Source organism: Suricata suricatta, chromosome 8, assembly GCF_006229205.1.
Source record: "Suricata suricatta isolate VVHF042 chromosome 8, meerkat_22Aug2017_6uvM2_HiC, whole genome shotgun sequence".
Taxonomy (NCBI): Eukaryota; Metazoa; Chordata; class Mammalia; order Carnivora; family Herpestidae; genus Suricata; species Suricata suricatta.
The window spans coordinates 34,675,418-34,699,346 of record NC_043707.1 but is presented as its reverse complement, the minus strand read 5'-3'; the positions used below and the strand labels follow the sequence as shown (position 1 = coordinate 34,699,346).

The following is a 23,929-nucleotide window of genomic DNA, read 5'->3' as shown; positions in this document are numbered from 1 at the left end:
TGGTCGTGGCCGTATGGAATTCCACATACAAGTTACGTATCCAATGTACCGAATGTGGACTTTCCAGTCTCGGGCCACCGTGGGGAGCTCTGCCTCATGAGCATCTGTGTGCCCATCCTTGGTGACCCTCTGTACTCATTTCTACCCAACGCAGATCCCTATGTGGAGCCGACCGTTGACTTGTCTTAAGCAATATGTGCTCCTGGTGTCCCGGAGTCCTCGGGGCGGCTCCTCGGCCCCCCAGTCTCTCCTCTGTTCCGCAGTGGGGCTTGAAGAACACATGCCCCACCCGGCCCATTTCACGGAGGGAAAGCCACTGTGACAGTTTAGGAAGCGACACCCCAGGGGATAGGGCACTTCGCTGGGTCTGGCTGGCATGACGCTGCACAGGGATATTCAAGTCAGGCTGGGAAGGGAGGCCTGGCAGTGCAGGGAAGGGGTGTCTGAACCTGGGGGGTGAGGTCTGCAAGCCCCTGGCCCACAGGGGTCGCCGCCATAGCCCACAGGGGCTCAGGATTGGCTCACCTATCCATCTCGGACTCGTACCCCGAGCCTCTGTATGCCGCTGTCATGCTAGCACAGCTCAGCGAGAATTTACCAAGCACTTTCTATATGCCGGTACCACGCCAGTATGGATCACAGAGCATTTATTGAGTGCCTTCTGTGTGCTGGATTTGTGCCAGTGAAGGTCACAGGGCATTTACAGAGCACGTTCTGTATGCTGGATCCATACTAAGTACACTTCGCTGAGATGTTTTGACACCTCCGCCACCATGCAGAGCACAGAGCATTTATTAAGCACCTCCTGTATGCCGGCTCTACCCTCGGGACAAGGGACAGAGGGTTGAGATGGCCCCTGAAGGGGCTCCCAGTCCAGAAGGCATCAGATCCAAGCAGAAATCCTAATACCACGTGATCAGTGCTTCTGGTCCTTTCGGGAAATACTGGGGAGCACCTACTATGTGCTGGCTGAGGTTATAGGAGGAGTATGGCAGAGCACAAAGCTGCGGAGAGGGGGGAGTGCTGCCCACGTGCCTGGCACAGCGCCTAGCTTCTCAGCGGGCACCACAAACCGATGTTGAGGATAAAGGAGGAATTCATCAGGAGAACAGAAAGGCAGGAGAGGAAAGGGTGCTCCTGATCCAGGGACCAGCAGACGGGAGGGGGCAGGGCACCTGGGGAACAAGCAGCCCAATGTGTGCAGGGTGGGTGTGAAGGCCGAGGGCTTGTGGTGTCTCCCAGGTGCCAAGACTGCCACCCACCCTGATATGCTCAGGGTCTGGGTTTCCTGTGACGGCCCCACGACCCCTGGACAAGTCGAGGGGTCCACGGCTACTCCCCCAACCCACCTGCTCTGACAGCTGCTCTCTGCCGGCATCATCTGGCAGTCACTCCCCCTGTGACAAGGCCAGGGTCATGCTGAGCCCATTGCATAAAGGAGAAAACTAAGACCTCAGGCAGCAAGTCCCAGGGCCAGGTGTCTGAACAGAGCTCAGTCCTCCAGGGGGCCAACCCCCACACTCTGACCCCATGCAGGGGCAAACTCAACCCTGGGTTCAAGGTCACAGAGAAAAGGAAGGACTCACATGTGGAGCTGGGGACCCCACAGAAGCACAGCCTCCCCAGGAGGCCGAAACAGCCAGCCCGTGAGCTCACCTTCCCCAGGAAGAAGCTGTCAGTGGGAACTTAAGAAGGGACACTGAACAACAAAACAAAAGCAGTGTGACGGCCTGAACTGCGTCTTCCCCAAATTCCCACGTTGATGCTCCTAACCCCTGGGCCCCCAGAGAGTGGCCACACTTGGAACCAGAGCCGTTGCAGATGTTAGCAGTTAAGATGATGTCCCACTGGGGGAGGGCGAGCCCCCAGTCCGCTACGACTGGGGTCCCCATGGGAAGAGGGAGACACAGAGTGGAAGCCCACGTGACAGTGGAGACAGAGACTGCAGGGATGCGTCCACATGCCAAGGGACACCGAGGGCTCCTCTGCCTTCAGAGCCTCCGGAAGGAATCCACTCTCCCACCACCCTGACTTTGGACTTGTGGCTTCCACAGCTGGGAGCCCAGACTTCTATACTTTTAAAGCCATAAAGTCTGTGGTCATTGCTACCATAGCCCTAGAGGCACGAACACAGATATGTATGGTGTTAATTTTGATAGATTCTGCCCAAAAGCCCCGCGCGGGGCTGCACCAGCCAGGCGAGAGGGCAGGCAGAGGCCCACAGGGCAGGGACACAGCTGACACATTTCTCCAAGGTGGGAAACCGAATCTGGGGCTGAGGGAGTTACCATCCACCTGTCGCCAGGCACAACCAGCCAGCCCCCTCTTCTGCCACTTTAACAAACACCAATAAGCCACCCATGGTGCCAGCCTCACGGGTCCCAAGGCTACGGCGCGTTGCCGTGGCGACCCGCGATGAGCAATTCCTTACTTGTTTCTGGGTTCCACAAAACCCTCCTTGTCTCTGCCCTGTGCCGCAGCCACTGAATGGGGAGAAAAGCAGACGGAGAAAGGCCAGCCGACCAGGCCCCAGGGCCGGGGGCAAGTGCCCAAGGAAGAGTTCCCACAATCCTCCAGAACCAAGAACTTTTTCTTCACCTCCTTGTGGCCTAATTTCTTTCTTTCCTTCTTTCTTTTTTGCTACTCTGTTTTAGGAGTTTGGGCAAACATAGATGGGCGTGTAACCACCACCACAATCAAGATAAAGAACAGATCCTTCGTCCCTTCTAAAATGCTCACACACCGCGGGCACCCCACCCCGATTCCCGGCCCCATTACCGCGGCTCTCTCTGCTCTCTGCCCCGACGGCTTGTCTTTCCAAAATGTCGTGTAAATGAAGCAACACCGTCGGCCCACGGCATGGTGGTGGTGGTGGTTTTTTTAATATCTAAAAAGACTTTATTTTAATTTTTTAAAATGTTTGTTTATTTTGTGATAGAGAATCAGAGTATGAGTGGGGGAGGGGCAGAGAGAGAGGGAGACACAGAATCTGAAGACAGGTTCCAGACTCTGAGCTGTCAGTCAGCACAGAGCCCAATGCGGGGCTTGAACCCACAAACCATGAGATTGTGACCTGAGCTGAAGTTGGACACTTAACCAACTGAGCCACCCAGGCACCCTATAAAGAATTCATTTCAGAAAGAAAGCACATTCCCAACTGGAAAGAAACTATTCTGAATGGCAAGCAGGGATTTACTTATTTTCAGTTTGAAATGTGTCTAAGACAAACTCGTTTTATACAAGAAGAAAACAGACCCTCCTAGATTGTGTATTACCATTCTTGACAAACTATTCTCAACGCTCCCATCCTCTTTTCTTTTTCCCCCTTCTGTACAGTCTTCACTGCTGAGCTCTATTCTGTTGTCTGGATGTACAGTGCCTTGCTTATCATTCCCCAGGAGAGGGATATGGGAGTCATTTTTAAAAGAGGAAATGCACAGATAAGGTATAGAATGTTCTAGAACAGAGCTGACAGTCAGCTAGCAGCCTTCAAGATTGGGAGAAATTCCTCTTAAAAGAGTTGATATCTCCAGCAAGCTGTCAGTAGTTAAACTAAAGGAGGGAAATGGGTCTCTCTTCCTCCCTCTGGAGAACAGAATCACCATTCTGCAGCCGGCCCTGCTGCTTAGAGGACCATGTGGGCATGGCATTTGTGGGGCGTGGGGAGGGCAACTCCATGTGGAAACCTCCCAGTCAGACCTGGCAGGGAGGCAAGGGCACAGGCTGAATCCCCATCCTGAACAGGACAGAGCAGGGGCTTTGGAACTGGGCACAGACAGGTGGAAAACCTCTGCACAGTCACTGAGGTGCTCTGAGACCTAGGAGAGCACATCAATTACCTACTGTCTCCAGGCTGCAGCTTCGTTGTTGTAAAAGGAGAAACTATCACCTAGCCTACAGCTACCATGACATAATATGGCTCAAGAGCCCACAAGGGAGTGCCTGGCACGTACTGGAGCTCAAAGAATGGGCATTCTTTTCGCCTCTTCCGAAAAAGCCCCCAGAGAGCACGGGTGCCATTTTCTTATCAGCCCATCCAGGTACCTCACATTATAAAGCCCACTACATCCTTGCAAAGTAAAAATGATTATTCCAACTTGGAGATGAAGCAATAAAAGGTTAGGCCAGTGGTTCTCTGCCAACAAGAACAGCTCCCAACCCTCCGTGGCTCCTCTCTCCCCCAGTTCACCTCTCTGCGCCGCGTACCCGCCAGGTTCTATGGCTATTGTTGTGTTAGTCCTCAGATCAATTTTCTGGGTGTGTAGAATGGTTTGGTGCTGATCTCGCTGCATTTCAGAGATGAGAGAAGCAGAGAATTTCCATTCTGCTCCACCATCTTGGACTCCATTTTTTTTTTTAATCTAGGCCAGTGGTTCTCAATCTTGGCTGCACACAGATGGGTAGACCCATCCATATGATAGGATATTACTCAGCCCTAAAAAGGAATGACATTGTGATATTGCTACACATATAAACCTCAACTATGTGACACTGAGTTACAGAAGCCAGATTAAAAAAAAATCACCTATTATTGGGGCACCTGGGTGACTCAGTTGGTTGAGTGTCAGACCTCAGCTCAGACATGATCTTACGGTTTGTGGGTTTGAGTCCTGTGTCGGGCTCTGTGCTGACAGCTCAGAGCTTGCTTGGAATGCTCTCTCCTTCTCTCTCTGCCCCTACCCTACTTATGCTCACTCTCTTTCTCTCTTAAAATCAATAAACTAAAAAAAAAATTTTTTTTTATTCTCTTAAGGGTCTTGAGAGAAGATAAAGATGGACTGCCTGTCAGATCCGAGCATTGTACCAAGTGCTCATTTCTGGGAGAGATAAGGGTGTCCGGTTATGGAAGAGAGCATCCTTCCTTAGGAGATACAGGCTGACATGCTTGAGGATAAAGTGTCTGGATGTCTGCAGTTCATCCTCAAAAGGTTCAGAGCAAAGAGAATGTCACAAAGCCAACACTGCAAAAGGCCCACATCCGGTCACTCTAAGCGAATGACACTCAGGCAAGTTCGTGGAACGTTTCTTACAAGTTTGGAATTTTTCAAAATAAAAGGTTGGGAGGAAATCCTCTTACGGTCATTATGCCAATGCTTTTATGATGTAAAGATTTAAACAAGGAAGACCAGTCCTCTGCCAGGGCATGATCTCACCACACCCACGATGGATGGTCAATGGTCATACTGGAGACAGCAGAGGGAATTTTGGAGACTGAAGCTCATCAGGAGTGGAGGAGCGGGAAGGAGGAGGGGTGTTCAGAGGCAGGGAGGGAGCCCACCGGGCTGGAGTAGGAGCCGAGCCAGGGGCAGGGGTCGTGAGGCAATCCCAGTCTCAGGATCCTAGTGTTCCAGCACTTTCTGTGTCGAAGGTGAACTACGTCATCGTTCCGGCCTCACTCCCCGGGAGCCCTGACCTTCACTCAGCACACGGCTGCCCAGAGCAAAGGAACACCCTGCAGGATGACGTACGGACTTAGGCTGTCTTCCCACATCACCCAACTATCCTGGGGCCAGAAGAGCTGTGTCAGCACCTGTGGAAGGTTGCCTTATGCCTAAAGCTCCCCAAAGACGTGTAACACACGTAGCTTGGTGTTACAGATCCCAACTTTAACCATTCTTTCCCCAGATTTGGCCATTTTTAACTGGTCAAGAAAAGGAGAAAATAATGTGACTTTATTCAATCTTTTCATTGGCTCTCCCACTGTCCACAGGGCAACAGCCATCCTTTCCAGTACATTTCCAACTAACCATCTGTGGAACTAGCTGAGTGGGTAGGTGGGTAGGTAAGCAGACTGAAGAGAAGACAAATGGCTTGACAGACAAATAACTAGTAAAGTACATATTTGTCTGGAAGGATGGATGGATGGACAAACAGGGAGTTTGGAGGATGGATAGAGGAGATGGAGGGATGGAGGGATGGGGGATGGAGGGATGGATGGAAGGTTGGACAGATGGATGGGTGGATGGCTGGCTGGCTGGATGAATAGGGAATTTAGAGGATGGATGGGGGATGGAGGGATGGAGGGATAGATGGAAGTATGGACAGACAGATGGGGAGTTTGGAGGATGGATAGATGGGGAGATGTAGGGAAGGATGGAGGGATGGAGGGATGGATGGATGGATGGATGGATGGATAAATGGGGAGTCTGGAGGATGGACGGGGGATGGATGGATGGGGAGATGAAGGGATGGATGGAGGGATGGACAGATGGATGGATGGATGGATGGATGGAAGGAATGGATGGAATGGATAAATGGGGAGTTTGAAGGATGGATGGAGAAGATGGATGGAGGGGATGGATGGATGGATGAAGAGGAAGATGGATAAGTATGTGAGTAGGAGAGATAGGCACATAGCTTGGTAGAAAAATAGATAGGTGGATAAATGGATGTCCGAATGAATGGAAGGATGGATGGCAGAAAATGTTTTCCTTTCTTCCTTCCAGGATGAACGCCAGAACACTTTCAAGTTCCCCTCAGTGGCCTGGCTAATATAGCACTGGCATCCTGGGAGGGGCGTGTCTCAGTCCTTTATTAAAGTGGCAAACGCTTGGGTTTCTAGGGTTAGGACCATGGTCCAAACAGTGGAAGGAGAACAGCCTTCGGACGTGGTACGGACTGGACTTGGACTGTTATGACCCCGTGATGCCAACGAGAGTCTCCAAGCGCCTGGGAGAGAGTTCCTCTGTCAGGGCTCCATCCTGCCCCCTCTGTCCTGCGTGCTGTCACAGGGCCATCTGTGGAACCGGTCACCTGTGAGACACCCACCTGCTATGGGGCTGCTCGGAGACTCAGCCCACAGCTCCCAGCACACAAGGGCGTGGGTTCCACACTGTAAGGTGCTATTCACCTACTGCTCTTCTCCAAGGGGGTGGAGCCAGGCCTGGGGATCTCGTTTCCTCCCTACGCCTCTGCTTTGCTGTATACCCTCCTCCCGCTGAGCACGCAACAGAGTTTATAATGAAGACTGGGAGCTCAGGGGTCAGACATTCCAGATTCAGTCCTAGCCCCACTCCCCCTCTAGCCACGAGTCCATGTGCAAGCTGCTGAAGCTCTCTAGGCCTCAGTTTTCTCATCAGAGCAATGGGGTTAACCTCACCACCCTCCCTCAGAAGATTATAAAAGGATGAAACATGCTCATCTGCACACGGCACTCATGGCATGACCAACATTAAAGATTCTGTTACTAAGAATCCTCACCACCAATGAGGCAGGCCCTATTACTGTCCCCGTGACATAGCTGGGGGAACTGAGGCCCAGAAAAAATCAAATCCCCAAACGTCTAAGGCAGGGCAGCTAGTTAAAGACACTCGCCAGGATTTCGGCCCAGGACCGTCCACGCTCTGGGAGGGTAATGGCACCAGCCTCACGGAGGATGACACGCGCCGGAGAGTGCCCTGCATACAGTAAGCACTCAGTACGAGCTGATCCGTGTCTGCTTCCGGTAGCACCTCCAGAAGGGGCGCTAGGACGTGCCGAAGTGAGGCGAGAAGGCCTGCTTTCAGACATCAGGCCTCCCCACTTCACACCCGTAATGGTGGCCATTCCCCAAAAACGAGAAACCAGTGGTGGTGAGGACATGACGTGGGTGGGAACGTACATGGCGAGACACAAGACGGAGGCTCCCCCCAGAACTGCACAAAGAACTGCCACACAATCCAGGAACTTCACATCAGGGAGACCTGAGAGCGGGGACTCGAAGAGACACTTGCCCCCCCACAGTGACTCAAAGGGGCCACAGGTGGAAGCGAAGTGTCCATCACAGCGGGATGGATTACAAAGTGTGCCCGCCCACACGATGGGAGGATATTATTGGGCCTTAAAAAGGAAGGGGACTCTGACACCTGCTACGTGGACCAACTCTGAGGACGTTACACTCGATGAAACAAGCCAGGGACAAAAGGGCAAAGCATGTACGATTCCACGTACAGACTGAGACCCCCAGAGTCACCAACTCCACAGACGCAGAGAGAAGGTGGTGATATCAGAGGCTGGGGGAGGGTGTGGTACGTAACGAGGACAGAGTCTCAGTTTGAGAAGACGGAAGGGTTCTGGAGACGGAGCATGGTGGCAGCAATGTGAATGTGCTGAACGCCGCTAACGTATCCATTTGAGAATGGTTAAGGATGGGTGCCTGGAGGGCTCAGTCAGGTAGGTGTCCAACTTTGGCTCAGGTCATGATCTCGAGGTCAGTGAGTTCGAGCGCCGCATCGGGCTCTGTGCTGACAGCTCAGAGCCTGGAGCCTGCTTCAGATTGTGTGTCTCCCTCTCTCTCTGCCCCTGCCCCTGCTCACTTTCTGTCTCTCTCTCTCTCAAAAATAAGTATAAATACATAAATAAAGGGTAAAATCTTTAAAAAAAAAATTAAAGACATGCTTTCTACACCACACCTGCCCTGGACTCTCGACAGGCAGCAGGTGCAACATGTCTGCCCCAGGCAGGGTCTAAAAGGGGCTGACCTGCCGGGTCCCCACCACCTTGACCCCCGACACTCCCAGTTGCTCACCTCCCCTCCCGCTGCCCCCTGCTTCATGCTGGAAGGGCCAGGCCCAGGCTTCTGTGGCTCCTCTGTCCTCTGAGCCTGGGCCCAGGGCAGTAGCGCCCAGAGAGAGGAAGTGCTCCGCTTCCAAATAAGCCCAGACCCAGGAAAAGTATTGCAGACGCCCCTCCCCGGCTGGGCTGTGCCTGGCAGCGGCAGCCCTAGGTCCCCAGGACAGAGGACTAAAGAGACTTGTCCAGGCTTCCACACAAAGGGGGTTTGTCTGTCTGTCCCACAGAGGCAAGGCCAGCCCAGGGCCCAGCTGGCCCCAGGCCCCGAGAGCCTTCCCCTTCTCCAGCTTGGCCTCAGGATACGTCTTTGTGCCCATTCATGAATCCCGGCTCCTCCTGGGAGCAGACAGCATCTTGGCTCAGGCTTTGGGAAACAGTTTCTGGGCAGATGCCACTCCCCAATGGTCTCAGATCAAAATCCCAGGCGAGGAGAGGGCGGGGAATTGGAAGGGGAAACTGAGGAAGGGGTGGGAAGGGCTGAGATCAGACCCCGTGCCAGGTCCGAGGAAGTCTGGAGGGAAGGTGGGCCACAGCCACGTGGACAGTGCCCCCTGGAGGTGTGCGTCTGTCAGTACTGGCACCTGGGCAGACCCCGGCCCCCAGCCCCACACCCTGCCTGTTTTCCCTGGGGAACCTCCTCCCCTCTGAGATCATGAGAATCTCCATCGTTAAAGCAGGGACCACCCTGTCCCTGCCTCACGGAAGCTGCTGGAAGACCACAGGCGAGAGACCTTCTGAACCAGAAATCCTGGCACCTCAGCACACTTGCGACAGGAGGCTGATGCAAGCCCATCCCCCGCCCAAGTGTCTGAGAGTTTCCGCCCGTGGCAATCAGCCTCTGCCAGTGACATAGCGAGCTGACTACACGACAGGGACAGCCCAACACACGCTCCGCACTGTCTCCGAGCAGAACTGGCTTGCCACTTTTTCTTAAGTTTATTTATTTCTGAGAGAGAGCGAGAGAACCAGTAGGGAAGGGGCAGAGGGGTGGGGGACAGAGCATCTGAACTGTCAGCACAGAGCCCGATGCAGGGCCTGAACCCACGAACTATGAGATCATGACCTGAGCCAACGTTGGACACTCAACCGACAGAGCCACCCAGGTGCCCCTGGCTTGCCTCTTAACACACCCTTTGGCAGCTGTCCTTCCCTGGGCTCCTCCCCACCGCTTGCCCTCAGATCCTCGTCTTGGGGTCTGCTTCTGGGGAAACCCACACTAAGGGGGATTATCTGGCCCCTGAAGGCAGCAGCCCCGAGCCCCCCAGGGAGGCAGCGTCGCTGGTGGATGCCTCCATTCCATCTGGGGACCGCACGGCTTTCAAAAGACTTCAGTTTGCAGGGCCCACTCACACCCCCTGGGCTCCTTGGGGCGGCAGCTCACCGAGCCTGGGACCCACCTCCACTCCAATCACCAAAGCTTTCCCTGATGCAGGCCCAGAAATGACTCTGCCTGGCTTCCTAGCCCATTTTTCAGATGGGGAAACGAGGCTCCTAAAGGTAGCCAGCGAGGTACAACCAGACCCTGACTGCGGGGTGCTGGGGTGCAGGGCCTGCTTGGGGACCCCCGCTCTTGGGATCCACCAGTAACTTGCATGGCCCACAGCCCCCCACTTATAAGACCACCCTGGGCTTTGGGGTCTGTCATCCTCCTAGCCACCTCTAAGAGGGACAGGCCTCTGCCCAGGCGCCCCGGCCTCCCTGCCACATCCCCGTCTCTGCTGCCAGCCCCTCCCCGATGTCGCGAAGGGATCACAATCCGAGACCATCTCCGGTGGGCCCATGGAAAACAGCCCCCTCCTCACTGGGACGCACTGAGAAGACTCCTCCCCAGTCCCATGCCTTTTCAGAGGCGTGTCCCAAACCGGAATCCATTGGGAGGAACTGGTGAAGAAAATCATCATATGTGTCCCCTGCCCCCCGGTTCTCCCCCCAACCCCTGACTCAGCGGGAGGCTCTGATAGGAGGATGAGGGACCACCCTCACAGCTCGCCACCCACCAGAGCCGTGTGACATCCTTGAGTGGCCGACCCTCACCTGGGAAATAGCATCCTCGAAGCTCATGCTATTCCCTGGCCGTGCAACATGGTGGAAGCCTTGAACGACCATCCCTCCCATCAATGGTGCCAAGTGCCCTGGAACAGCCCGGCCCCGCCAATGGTCAAGGCCATCCCAAGACAGGCAGAGGGCTCTGCTGATATGCCGAAGCCATCTTTCGGCCCAACTCCATCCCCTACAGCCAGGATTCAGGTACCCATTCCTGGGCAGAGTGGCTGCCTGCTGGGGGATCTAGAGCTTTCTGGGGGCACAATGCACACGCATGTGCACACACGTGCACATGGAGCACACCACCCCAAGGGTTCACAGAGCCCAAGACATCATCTAGACATCCTAAGAATGTCTACACTACAAACAGACTCCTCGATTCCTTCCCCGAGAAGCCTTTCTTGGGAGGAAACGAACCCCGGCTTTATGTCAGATAACAGAGACCCCAGTTTGGTAAGCTAAGTGCAGAGAAGCTGGGGGGCGCAGCTCTCTCTTCTTCATTAAGAGAGAATTCTGAAGATCCCAAAACTTGATGAACTCATTCATTCAGACAACCGTAACCAACAGAGGCCAAGATGGTTGATGACAGGTTACTAAGCAACCAGCTACTAGGAAAGGAGCGGAGAAGCCCCAAGGTCAATCTCCGCATCCCCGGAAACAGGACCCCTGTGCATCCTGGAGAGATGCAACGAGAAGTTTCTTGCCTTTCCTGCCTGGAACGTGTATCCTGAATACAATGTAGCCCCTGGGCTGTCTAACAGGGCAGCCGATAGCAACATGTAATTCAGCAAATGTGCTTCCTCTACAACGCGCCAGGGCAGCTCAGTCGGTTAAGCGGCCTACTTTGGCTCAGGTCATGGTCTCACGCTGTGAGTTCGAGCCCCGCGTTGGGCTGCTTGCTGTCAGCGCTGACCCCATTTTGCATCTTCTGTTCCTCTCTCCCTCTCTATCCCTCCCCCACTCCCACCCATGTTCTCTCTCTCAAAAATGAATAAAAACATTAAAAAAATTTTTTAACCAAATAAGACTAACAATTCAAGTGCTCAATAGTGCTAGGACTCATTGCTGATGGGGACAGGTGGGCAGGGGGTCTTGGGGTTAGGGAAGAGACTGTCCTCACCAGGAAGAGATGTGCACTGAAGTCATACCATCAAGGGATCTGTCGAAGCCAATTTAGCAAAATGCTAGTAATCACTGAGTTCAAGCCGTGGGGTGACTGGAGCTCATTACACTATTCTCTTACTTTTATGAAAGATCATTTTCATAATGTGACCACTGGAATATGTACATACTCTCAAAACACTCCCTCCCCACAAATGCCAACTGATTACCAAAACACATAATACCTTTACAGAGAGAAAACACAAAGACACCCACGTGAGCAAGCAATCATGGATGACATCACACCAAAAGACAGACTGACATGTGCTGTCGGTTACAAGGTGACTAGAAGGAGCAGCATTGCTTCTGCCAAAATGGGGGTGGTGGGCGCTTGGGCAGCTCAATCGGTTAAGCGTCTGACTTTGGCAGGTCTTGATCTCACGGTCTAAGTTCAAGCCCCGCATCGGGGCTCTGTTCTGACAGCTCAGAACCTTGAGCCTGCTTCAGATTCTGTGTCTCCCTCTCTCTCTCTTGCCCCTCCCCTGCTGTCTGTCTCTCTCTCAAAAACAAACATGAAAAATATTTTAAAAAACAAACAAACAAACAAAAAATAACGCAGAGCCTCAATCTATCCGTAAGACCCCAAGCCAAGCCCCAGAGCCCCACATGAGGCAGCCTCCAGAACTGGCCTGGACACGTCAAAAACACGAGTGCCTGATAGAAGAAGACAGGAGATGAATTCTGGACTCGAGGAGGCTAAGGCCACATCGTGGTGCACCCCAAATTGGATCCTGGCAGCTGGGGCAGTGATGGGGCAGTTGGCAAAATCTGCACACGGATTCAACGGGAGAGAAGATTGCCTCAACGCTAATATCCCTTTTTCTTCTCTTTCCTCTCGCATTTAATAAACGACCTGCTTCTGTTCCCGTTTTCAGCTAGACTTTATTTTTTTGATATTTTTTAAAATTGTGGTAAAATACTCTCATAGTAGAATTTACTGTTCCAACCACTTTTCGGTGTCCAGTTCAGGGGCACTGAGCACATTCGCACAGCTGTGCCACCGTGACCACCGTCCGTCTCCAGAACCTTCCATCTTCCCACTCTGAGACTCGGTCCGCATTACACGCTGACTCCCACCGGCCCCAGCCCCGGGTTCCACCACCTGCTCTCTGTCTCTGAGAGTCTGATGACTCTGGGGACCCGGCAGGAATCACACATCCCTCCTTTTGTCCATCAGCTTACCAGCATACTATCCTGTGTGTGTTTTCTTCCTTTTACGCCTTTTCTTTTTTTGAGAGACAGACGGGGGGAGGGGCAGAGAAGAACGGAGGATCCCAAGCAGGCTCCACACCATCAGTGCACAGCCTGATGTGGGGCTCAAACTCACAAACCATGAGATCACAACCTGAGCCGAAACCAAGAGTTGGATGCTTAACCAACTGAGCCACCCAGGCGCCCCCTTTCTTCTTAAGGCTCAGTCTCTGTTCTTTTTTTTTTATTTGTTTTAATATTTATTTATTTTTAGTGTTTATTTTAATGTTTTTTTGAGAGAGAAACAGAGCATGAGCAGGGGAGGAGCAGAGAGAGCGAGACAGGGAATCCAAAGCAGGCTCCAGGCTCCGAGGTGTCAGCACAGAGCCCGATGCGGGGCTTGAACTCAAGACCTGCAAGAGATCACGACCTGAGCGGAAGTCGGGACATGCAGCCCACTGAGCCACCCAGGCGCCCCTCAGTCTCTCTTCTTAAATGTCATTCCATAAGAAAGTATCTGGGACCACATACACACGCATGGAAGGCTTTGGGGTCAAGGACATATTGATAAGTAACCGTCCAATCCCATTGTCAGGAGATGAAACAGGCAGATCCCCTGCTGCAGCCCCCCAGCCCCTGGCGGTCCCAGAGGCCCCCCTCCCCCCGCCTTGCTCACTGCTGCTGTGGTCTCTGGAGTGGTGGCCTCCTGGAACCAAAACCTTGTTACTCAGTGTAAAAGCCTCAACAGCACCCCCGAGCACAGGGGAGAAAGGCCAGCAGCTGGGCACACCCGGGCCCTTGGGGACCTGACCCCACATCCTCCCCTCCAGAGGCTCTGAGTCCAGCCTCAGACTTTTCCCTGCATTCCTGCACTCCCCCTCCAGCCCTCATTGATGCTCTTCCCACTTCCAGCCTCCTGAAGAACTCCCGTTCACCCTGAAGGACCCACCCCAAAGCCACAGGTCCCCAAGGCTTCTCCTGTCCCATCCAGCATCTCAATCGTGTATAAAAGGACACTCACTTTCGTTTTTGGCCACACATTCCACCCCTCATTCCATCGGGCTCAAGTGGAGCCACACCCTTCCACCACCCAAGCCATGCCTGACACCCAAACTCCATGCTCTGGAGGATCCAGACTGGCGTAGCCCTTCCCCTAACCCCAGTGACAGGTTCAAGGGCATGCATGCAATCCAAGTCAGGGTACAGAGTCTCGAGTCCAGAACAGTGGTGCTCCTGCCGGCAAAGAAACTCCCTGTCCACAAGGGCTGTGAGCCACAGAGCATGCAGCCCCCAGAAGAAACAAAGCCCAGAGACAAAGAGAGACAGCGGAGGTCCCCTTTGAGACCCTGGATCCAGCCAAACCTGAACTCAGACACTCCTGGACTTTCCAGTTCTGAACACTAACAAACGTATTTTTTCTGGTTTTCCCATCCTTCTCCTTTTCCCTCCTTTCCTTCTTGTCCTCATCTTCCTTCTCTCTTTCCTCCTCCTCTGCCCTCCTCCTTCTCTCTCTCCCTCCCTCCCTTCCTCCCTCCCTCTCTAGTCTAAGCCAGTTCAAATTGAGGGTCTCTGTTACTTAAAACTGAGAGTACCTGATTGGCCCTCAGATCCTCCTGACCTAGGGAACTTGAACAGAAACATTCCCACGTTTCCTGCTTGTGTATCAGCATCTCAAGCATGCATTAGTTCACAGTATTATTAGGAAACTGAGTCCTCCCCTAAACCATCCGCTTCTATACACCTGGGATGAAACTCAAGATTCTACATTTCTCTTTTTTAAGTTTATTTATTTATTTTGATAGAGAGAGCATGAGCAGGGGAGGGACAGAGAGAGAGAGAATTCCAAGCAGCTTCCATGCTGTCAGCGCAGAGCCCGACTCAGGGCTCAATCCCACGAACCAAGAGATCGTGACTTGAGCCAAAATCAAGAGTTTGATGCTTAACCAACCGAGCCACCCAGGCACTCCTATGTAAATACTTCTTGACTTTTTTTATGCTTATTAATCTTCATTCGTATTTTGCCTTTCAAACTTAAGAACATTTTGGATATGCTACAATCCAAATAACTTAAGGCAATTTTTCACATCTTGTCTAATTTACCTCTGCAGGATATTTTTTAAATTACATTTTGTGGGGCGCCTGGGGGGCTCAGTTGGTTAGGCAACCGACTTCAGGTCAAGTCATGATCTCACGGTTTGTGGGTTCAAGCCCTGCATTGGGCTCTGGGCTGAACACTTGCTCGGAGCCTGGAGCCTGCTTCGGATTCTGTGTCTCCTTCTCTCTCTGCGCCTCCCCCACTCACGCTCTGTCTCTCAAAAGTAAATAAATGTAAAAAATTAAAAATAAAATAAAAATAAAAAATAAACTACATTTTGCATTTTGCTCTCCACTTTGCTCTCCAAGAGAAATTTCTGCAGTGACGGAAACATTGTAAGTCTACACTGTCCAATATGGTAGCCACTGACCATCTGGGGCCCCTGAGCCCTTAGATGTGGCCTGTGTCACTGAGGGACTAGCTTTTACATTTTATTTCATTTTAATGACTTCAGATCTGAATTTAAATAGACACAGGTGGTTGGTGCTCCAATGGACAGCACCCCTTTAGATGATTACTGTGTAGAGAACACAATTTCCATGAAACTCCTGACAATTAGTAACATAATGATTCTGCTACAGTGAAGAAAAAAATAAATCGTATGCAACATATGAACTATTAATAAGATATGCGTGCCTTTCTTTTATTTGCTAACCCAGGCATCACTGGCTCAGCCACAACAGCCAAGGCACCTATAAAAGTAACCAAACTCTGCTGCCTTACTCAGTAGTGGCCTGTCTTCACTCATGTGACGGCCACCATTTCCAAGAGTATTCAATCTGTGTCATCAAAGAAGTGTATTTGCGAGGCCAGAACCCGTTTCACTGAAAAGCTTGTAAGCTGGATTTTTTACTTTATTTTTTCTTAACTTTTAAATATTTATTTGAGAGAGAGAGAGTGCACGCATGAGTTGGGGAGGGGCAGAGAGCAAGGGAGAAACAGAATCCGAAGCAGGATCAAGCCTCTGAGTCATTAGCAGAGAGCCCAACGCTCGAACTCAAGAGTGAGATCATGACCTGAGCCGAAGTCGGACGTTCAATGGACTGAGCCACCCAGGAGCCCCTAGATTTTTCACTTTAAATATTCAGACGTATGGTGCATGGGCTTCCACTGGGACACATGGTCCGGCCCCATGGATGCCTGGGGCAGGCCTGTCTGCGAATGAATGAAGGAGGCGGCATGCTCTGAGCGTCCCGCCAGGCCCAGCAAGGGTGCAGGCAGTGGGGAGGACTACAGATTCTAGCCTCTGGGTCCAGCAGGGACTGGAAAATCACACGATCTCCGGTACCTACTCCACAAATGTAGGTGACCGTGAGGATGATTGTCCCCATGGTGGCATGGGAGGCAAGAAAGCTAAGGACGGACGGTCCAGGTGTGAACCTCACCGTGCGCCCTATGACCACGGGCAAACCAAATAGGGATAAAATATGGTACTGACCAGCACGCCTGGGAGGCTCAGTCAGTTGAGCATCTTGACTCTTGATTTCGGCTCAGGTCATGATCTCACAGTTTGTTGGTTCAAGCCCTGCGTTGGGCTCTGTGCTGACAGCTCAAAACCTGCTTGGGATTCTCTCCCTCTCTCTCTGCCCCTCCCCTGCTCATGCTTGCCCTCTCTCTCTCTCTCAACAATAAACTTAAAAATAAATAAATAAAACGTAATGGTAGTGCTGCCCTGACTGCTAAGGACTGGATGAGACGGTGAAGGGAAGGTGCTGGTCACGAGGCCCGGCACCTGGCGCCTACCCCACAAAGCCCAGGACTGGCCCGCCCACAGCAGCCCAGCGAGACAGAGTGCCTGGAAACCCCTCCTTGCCACCCCTTCTCCGAGCACAGAGACGCGCTGACATCACAGCAAGCCTTGCCAGGAGGGAAGGGTCTCTGGGGCAGTCCCCTGGGTCTTGAGAAGCTTATTTCTTACGGAGTCCTTCAAACCCTCCCCAGAAAGATCGACCATAAATAACACCAATCACTTACCTGAATAGCCACCACTTTGGAGCACCAACTGTATACCTGTACTAGACTCTTCTCATATATATCTTGATCACCTTAAGGACAACCAAATAGATGTTCACGAAACCCATAGCCTTCAGAATTTCTTGGCTGGGCCAGGACTGGTCCTAAATGGCCTTGCATGGATGTCGGATAGTAGCAGGCCGTCAGGATCTAAACCTACAGAGAGCCTACCAGGGTCACCATACGCTTAATCAACCCAACGTTAACCTCAGGGAGAAGAAGGCTAGGAAAACTTGATGAATGAGTAGCCTGCTCCAGAGAACCCAACAAAGAGATGAGCAGAATCAGAACACAAGCTCCAGGCTCCTTCCACTACCCAAGGGCACCCCTGTGGGAAGAGCTGGGCCCTGACCTTTGTGTGGTCTTAGGAGCAACTTCAAGACCCGTGGCAAGAATTGCATTATGGGGGCCATTCCTGGGGGCGTCCTGAGACCTGGTCGTTGTAAACTGGGCAGGCAGTGAGCATCACCTGGAACTTGGGACCCACAGGACGTGGCCAGTGCCCAGGTTTAATGATGGATCAAGAAGTCTCCTGAACATTGGGACCTTGCTGCCGAGAAGTCCCCGTCAGTGTTACTTACAGAAGTGGATTCCAGGAAGCTGCCCAAGCATCCGAAAGTGGGAAATAATAAAGCAAAGCAGGTGCAACGATGAGATGAAGTGTTAGGCACAGCACACATTAAACCGAGCTTGTGAATAATTGTTAAAGGCAAGGGACACAGGACTGCAGAAGGTCCCATTTTAAAATCAGGATACAGAGCTAGCTATAGGGTATCTGCAGAACAAAGACTGGGAGAAGACACAAAAAAACCACATTTCACGGTAATGATCTCAAGATGGCAGGATGAAGGGTGACTACTGCTTTCATTTTCTTAATGTTTATTTATTTATTGAAAGAGATAAAGAAAGAGAGAGAGAATCCCAAGCAGGCTCCACACTGTCAGTGCAGAGCCTAACACGGGGTTCGATCTCACAAACTGGGAGATCATGATCTGAGCTGAAAATAAGCGTTGGACACTTAACCAACTGAGGCACCCTTCGCTTTCTTTTTCTTTTTAATGTTTATTTTTGAGAGAGACAGAGCATGAGTGGGGAGGGGCAGAGAGAGACACACACACAGAATCAGAAGCAGGCTCCAGGCTGAGCTGTCAGTGGAGAGCCGGACACAGGGCTCGAACTCACAAGCCATGAGAGCATGACCTGGGCAGAGGTCAGACACTTCACCGACTGAGCCACCCAGGTGTCCCGACTGCTTTCATGTTTATACCTACCCCCCAAGATCTAAAAACTGTTCTTGAAGGAGCACATGCTGCATTTATAACCATAATGTTGCTTTATAATGACCCCCTTTATAGGTCAGATGAAAGTAAGAGAGCAGACCAATGTCTTCGGACGTTAATTCACTTGTCCAAAGCCACACAGCCACTATTCACTCAACAGATTTGACTGTGCCTACTGAGATACCCGGTGCCGTTCTGAGCCTCGGGGAGGCAGCAATGGACCCAACCTCCCCCGTAGGGAGGTACGGCCGCATGGGTAAGTCTCCCCATGGGAAGGGGAGCTATCTTACAGGGCACTTAGAATCCAGCTTGTTTTTCTTCCCAAGTCAAGAAAGAGAACACTGCCAGGACCCAGAAGCACCTTGTGTACCCCCCCCCCCAGAAGTAGCCAGGAAGCTGAGTTTGCACTAACCATTTTCTGACTTTCCACATACCTCCCTCGGCACTCCTAAACAACACCGTTGGTTTGCCTGTTTTTGAGCATTAAATGATTGCATTCACACTTTGTGTTTTGCTATCACTCTTCACGCCTAGGAGATTTATCCATACTGTTGCCTGAAGGTGGAGGTCATTCTCACACCAGGAAATTATTCCAGCATATGCATACACACCATCCCACCAAGGACACTTGGGACGTCGTGCTTATCACGAACAACGCTGCTAAGATGCTCGTCCGTTTCCTTGATGCACATGTGCGCCACCTTCTCCAGGGTGTAGACGCCCAGCGAAAAAGCAGAGCTTTCAGCTCATGTGTGTTCCCTCGTCCTTGCGTTCATCTGCAAGACGATCTGCATTTTTACATTTCCTATTCTCTTATTTGTCCTTCTCTTACGGTAGGTCTTCATACATCCTGGATATTAATGAGTGGGGTGGTTAAATGTGCTGCAAGTATGTCCTTCTAGTTTGTAGCCTGTGTTCTATTTTCTTCATGGCTTTTTTTTTTTGATAAATAAGAACTCATCATTTTTTATTGGCTGTTTTTTTTTAATGTTTTATTTATTTTTGAGAGAGAGAGAGAGCATGAGCAGGAAAGGGTCAGAGAGAGAGGGAGACACAGGCTCCAGGCTCTGAGCTGGCTGTCAGCACAGAGCCCAACGCGGGGCTCGAACCCACAAACTGTGAGATCATGACCTGAGCCGAAGCCGATGCTCAACTGACTAAGCCACCCAGGTGCCCCGAACTCATCATTTTTAACGTAGTCTCGCTTATCCATCTTTTTTTTAATGCTTTTAACTTTCTGTGCCATCAGATCTCTTTATCTACCCTGAACTCCAAAAGACACTCCTTTCCGTTGTCTAAAAGTTTTCAAGTGTTTTTTTTTTTTATGTTTTTTATTTATTTTTGAGAGACAGAGAGAGACAGTGCGAGCAGGGGAGGGTCAGAGACAGTGGGAGATACAGAATCCGAAGCAGGCTCCAGGCTCCGAGCGGTCAGCACAGAGCCCGATGCAGGCGGGGCTCGAACCCACGAACCGTGAGATCATGACCTGAGCTGAAGCCGGACGCTTAACCGACTGAGCCCCCCAGGTGCCCCTCAAGTGTTTTATTTTTACAAGTGTTTTTCTATTTCACTTATAAATGGTGGATCCATCCAGAAATGCTTCTTTCTGTGTGGTGTGAGGTAGGGCCCAGTTTCACTGTTTCCATCTAGATAGCCAGTTGTTTCAGTACCATTTACTCAACAGACCATCCTTGCCTCAGATAATCAGCAATACCAGCTTTCTCAAAAATCAAGTCTTTGGGGTGACAAGGTGGCTCAGTTGGTTAAGCATGTGACTCTCGATTTCAGCTAAGGTCATGATCTCAGTGTTGTGAGATCAAGCCCCATGTCGGGCTCCATGGTAGGCATGGAGTCTGCTTAGGATTCTCTCTCTCCCATTCCTTCTGTCCCTCCCCCACTGAAGCACGTGCTCTCTCTCAAAATAAAAAAATCAAATGTTTTTATAGGCATCAATCTGCTTCTGATCTATTATGTTCCATTGGTCAATTTCCCTAGCCCTGCACCAACACTACACAGTCTCTAATTCCTATAGCTTTAGGATAAATACATTTCCTGATCTAGATAAACCATTTAAGGATTCTAGGTTAGAAATTTAAAGATCAGCTGCTCCAACCATCCACTGAAAACCAAAGGCTCAAAGAAGGAAAGCATCTTTCACAGTGTCACACAGCATAGAACCAGGAACACTGTTACAGGCTGAATGTTTGTGTGCCCCCTAAAGAAATTTGTATGTTGAAATCTAATTTCCAGTGTGAGGGCATCTGGACATAATCAGGTCAAGAGGAGAGAAGCCCTTCTGCAAGAGATTAGCTCTTTATAAGAAGAGACTAGAGAGCTAGCTCCTCTTTCCATTACATAAAAATACAATGAGAAGTCTGTAGTCCGTAACCCAGAGGATGATCTCACCAGAACACAACCATACGGGCACCTGATCCCGAACCTCTAGCCTCCAGAACTATAAGAAATGATTTTCTATTGTTATAAGCCCCCCAGTTTATGTTACTTCGTTACAACAGCCCAAACTGACTAAGACAAACACCCACTTCTCTCCCTGGAAGACATTCCTATGCTATTTTTTTATGTTTTTTATTTATTTTTGAGAGACAGAGAGAGGCAGCATGAGCAGGGTAGGGTCAGAGAGAGAGGGAGACACAGAATCCAAAGCAGGCTCCAGGCTCTGAGCTAGCTGCCAGCACAGAGCTCAACGTGGGGCTTGAACCCACGAACCGTGAGATCATGACCTAAGCTGAAGCTGGATGCTTAACCGACTGAGCCACCCAGGCGCCCCATTCCTATGCTATTTAATATGGCAGTGACCAGGCCATGTGGCTGTTGAGTACCTGAAATAAAGCTCGTCCAAAGTGAGATGGGTCATACGTGTAAAAGACACAAACAGATGCCAAAGACTTGCAGCAAAAACAAGAACGTAAAATGTCTTACGAATAATTCACTTGGATTCATTATACATTGAAATGATAACACTCTGCCTATCTAGGATTCATGACAATAGAGGCTTAAAGTTAATTTCATGTTTTACCTTCCTATGACAATGAGACAGAAAATCAGCCACACGCTCAACGGAATAGCTACTAAAAAATATAGAATTACATATGTGACGTTTCTACTGGGTAGCACGACATCACGTTATGAAACTCACTCAATCAAGAAGCCTTTATTAAGGATCTAACTTGTAGGCTGCACCATAGCAAGGCCATGCGATGAGGAAGGGAACAGAAATAGTTCTAATCGATGTGCTCCACTTCCTAACCGGACTCATCACCCGTAGAAATGGCATCCATCCAAGCATGAAAGGAAAAAAGCTCACGGCCCAGCCCCGGGTCCAGCTGGAGAGCTCTATGGCAGTTAGAGAGAGCAGCACCGGTGTCCAAATCTACAGATCACTTGGACCAAGCTTCCTGTCCTCTCACAAGTAAATCAACCGGCTGGGATCCAGAGAGGTTCAGGCACCTACCCAAGACCACACAGCAGGTGCAGGACAGGTGAAGGCCCACAGCATGGGCTTCACAGCTCCTTCCGTGCATGTTTGCACCCGTGGCCTCACATCCTAGGCTTCCCCCTTCCCTTACGAAGAACGCTCCACCAACTTAGACCTCACCATAGCACACAGGACCCTCGAGAACAAGCCTTGGAAAGTCCAAGCATCTGTGTCAGAGAAGACCCCCATGGATTTGAGCAGCCCGCCACCCCCCCCCACCTTCCAGCCAAAAGGAAAACCACAGGAACATCCCCATACATCCACTTTCCTAGTGGGACCTCCCGACGCTATGAAGGAGACATGGACAACACCCCCCCCCCCAGGAAATAGAGGGTGAGACAGAACAGGGAAAGCCCTAGTCCTGCCTCCCACCTCCAGTGCCACGCTCAGCCTGGACAGCTGTGATCATGTTCTGTTGTTCGACCAGAATCTGTACAGACCTCATGGGGACAAGGACCCTTCTTAACAAGTGCCAGGAGACAATGAGCCACGTAGATGTGGGTATCAAAACTGATGCCAGCCAGTCTCTCCAACGCACCACCTTCCCCTCCACACAGAAGCAGGGGAGGGCAAACATTGGCTGGGCGCCCTCTCAGTGCCCAGGAGGGAGGCAAGAGCCCTAGCAGCTGGGTTCCCAGAACTGCCCGTCCTTCCTCAGGACCCCGAGGGGCTGAGGGCAGCTGTAGAAAGAAGGGTGGTCATGCCAGCTTTCAGACGAGCAGACCTCACAAAAACTTAGAGAAACTTAATAATTATGAACCTCCCATTTAATGTGAACTTAGTGCAATAGGACCTTGGTTCCCACTCAGCATTTGACATCTGTCATCATTTTAGGAGAAACTGAGGCTCAGGGGTGACCACAAACCTCACAATGGGAAAAGGCCAAGCAGCTCTTTCTGGGTCCTAAGCCTCAGTTTCCCCACCTAAAAAGACCATTTAATTCATTCCTCCTGCTTGCTGAGGGTGGCCAGGGTGGGGGATGGTGGGGAAAAGGGGTGGTGCGGGAGTGAGGAGGGGGGTTGACAGGAGCGGTACGGGGGTGGGAATGGGGAACAAGGGCAGTGCAGGGAGTAGTGGGGGTACACGGGTGGTGCGTGCCGGCACCTCTCTTATCATTAACAAAAACGCCAGATAGAAATTGAGAGATTATTCTGCTCCGGGCGCCATTCAAAGTGCTTGCGAGCTCCTGTCACTAATCTTCACGGAGTCCCCAGGGATGGGGACGTTCATTATCCCCGTTTTGGAGACCTGGAAATTGAGGTTCAGGGAGGAGAAGCGAGTCGCCGCCGGGAGAGCAGGCGCTGGGAAGCCGCGCTCCTCCCGGGTCCGGGGCGCACAGCTGGGCGCGGAGACTCTCACAAAGAGCACGAAGTCGCGTTTCTGGTTTCTTCCGGCCGCGCTTCAGGTCCATTTATCAACTCCACTTCTCCGGGCGGCGCGGAGCCGGGAGGGACCCTCGGCCACCCCTCCCCGCGCACGCCCCCTTCCGCGCGGGCCCCCTCCTTTAATATCCCCCTCCCCGGCGCCCCCTCCCGGAGCGCCTCACCTCCCCGCCTTCCAGCACGCGGCGCCCCCCGGCGCCCCTTTCCCCGCGTGCGCCCCCTCCCGGAGCGCCCCTCCCCGCCGTCCCGCACGCGCCCCCCTCCCCAGGGGCCCCGTCTCGGCGCGCTCTCGCCCTCACCTCGCGTACTTCGTCTTCTGGAAATCCAGGAGCCGGGGAGCGAACATCGCGGCGATTCCATGAGCGCCCAGCCCGGGGCTCTGACAACCGGCGCTGGGAAGGAGCGCTGGAGGGAGGGACGGAGGCACGGGGCGCGGGAGCAGTAGGTAGGCGGGCGCAGGGTGGAGGCGGGGGCGGGGGAGGGCTGGGGGGCGCCCGGAGCCCGAGCTGGAGCCGAGCCGAGCCGGGGCCCGAGAAGCCGACGCCAAATCGAGAGCAGATGGGGCGGGGGCGGGGCGGGGGGGGCTCCGGGCCAATCGCTTTAGTCCCCGCGGCCTTGGCCCCCTCCCCGTGCCCGACCGACCCCTCCGGCCTCCGCAGCGGGGAGGAGGAGCGATTGGGAAGGATGGGGGCTTCCGATTGCAGCCCCTTCTCTCTCT

The 23,929-nt window shown here is 52.1% G+C and overlaps 1 protein-coding gene across 2 annotated transcripts in view; it reads right to left on the bottom strand.

Annotated features, from left to right (window-relative positions):
- MMD2 (monocyte to macrophage differentiation associated 2) overlaps nt 1-23,636 on the bottom strand; it is a 45,070-nt gene extending 21,434 nt beyond the window's left edge. For both annotated transcript variants that reach the window (XM_029946363.1, XM_029946365.1), the window contains exon 1: nt 23,511-23,636. In XM_029946363.1, the coding sequence (XP_029802223.1) occupies nt 23,511-23,557 (47 nt within the window). In that variant the 5' untranslated portion in view covers nt 23,558-23,636. The remainder of the gene's footprint in view (nt 1-23,510) is intronic.
- Between the last annotated feature and the right edge of the window lie 293 nt (nt 23,637-23,929).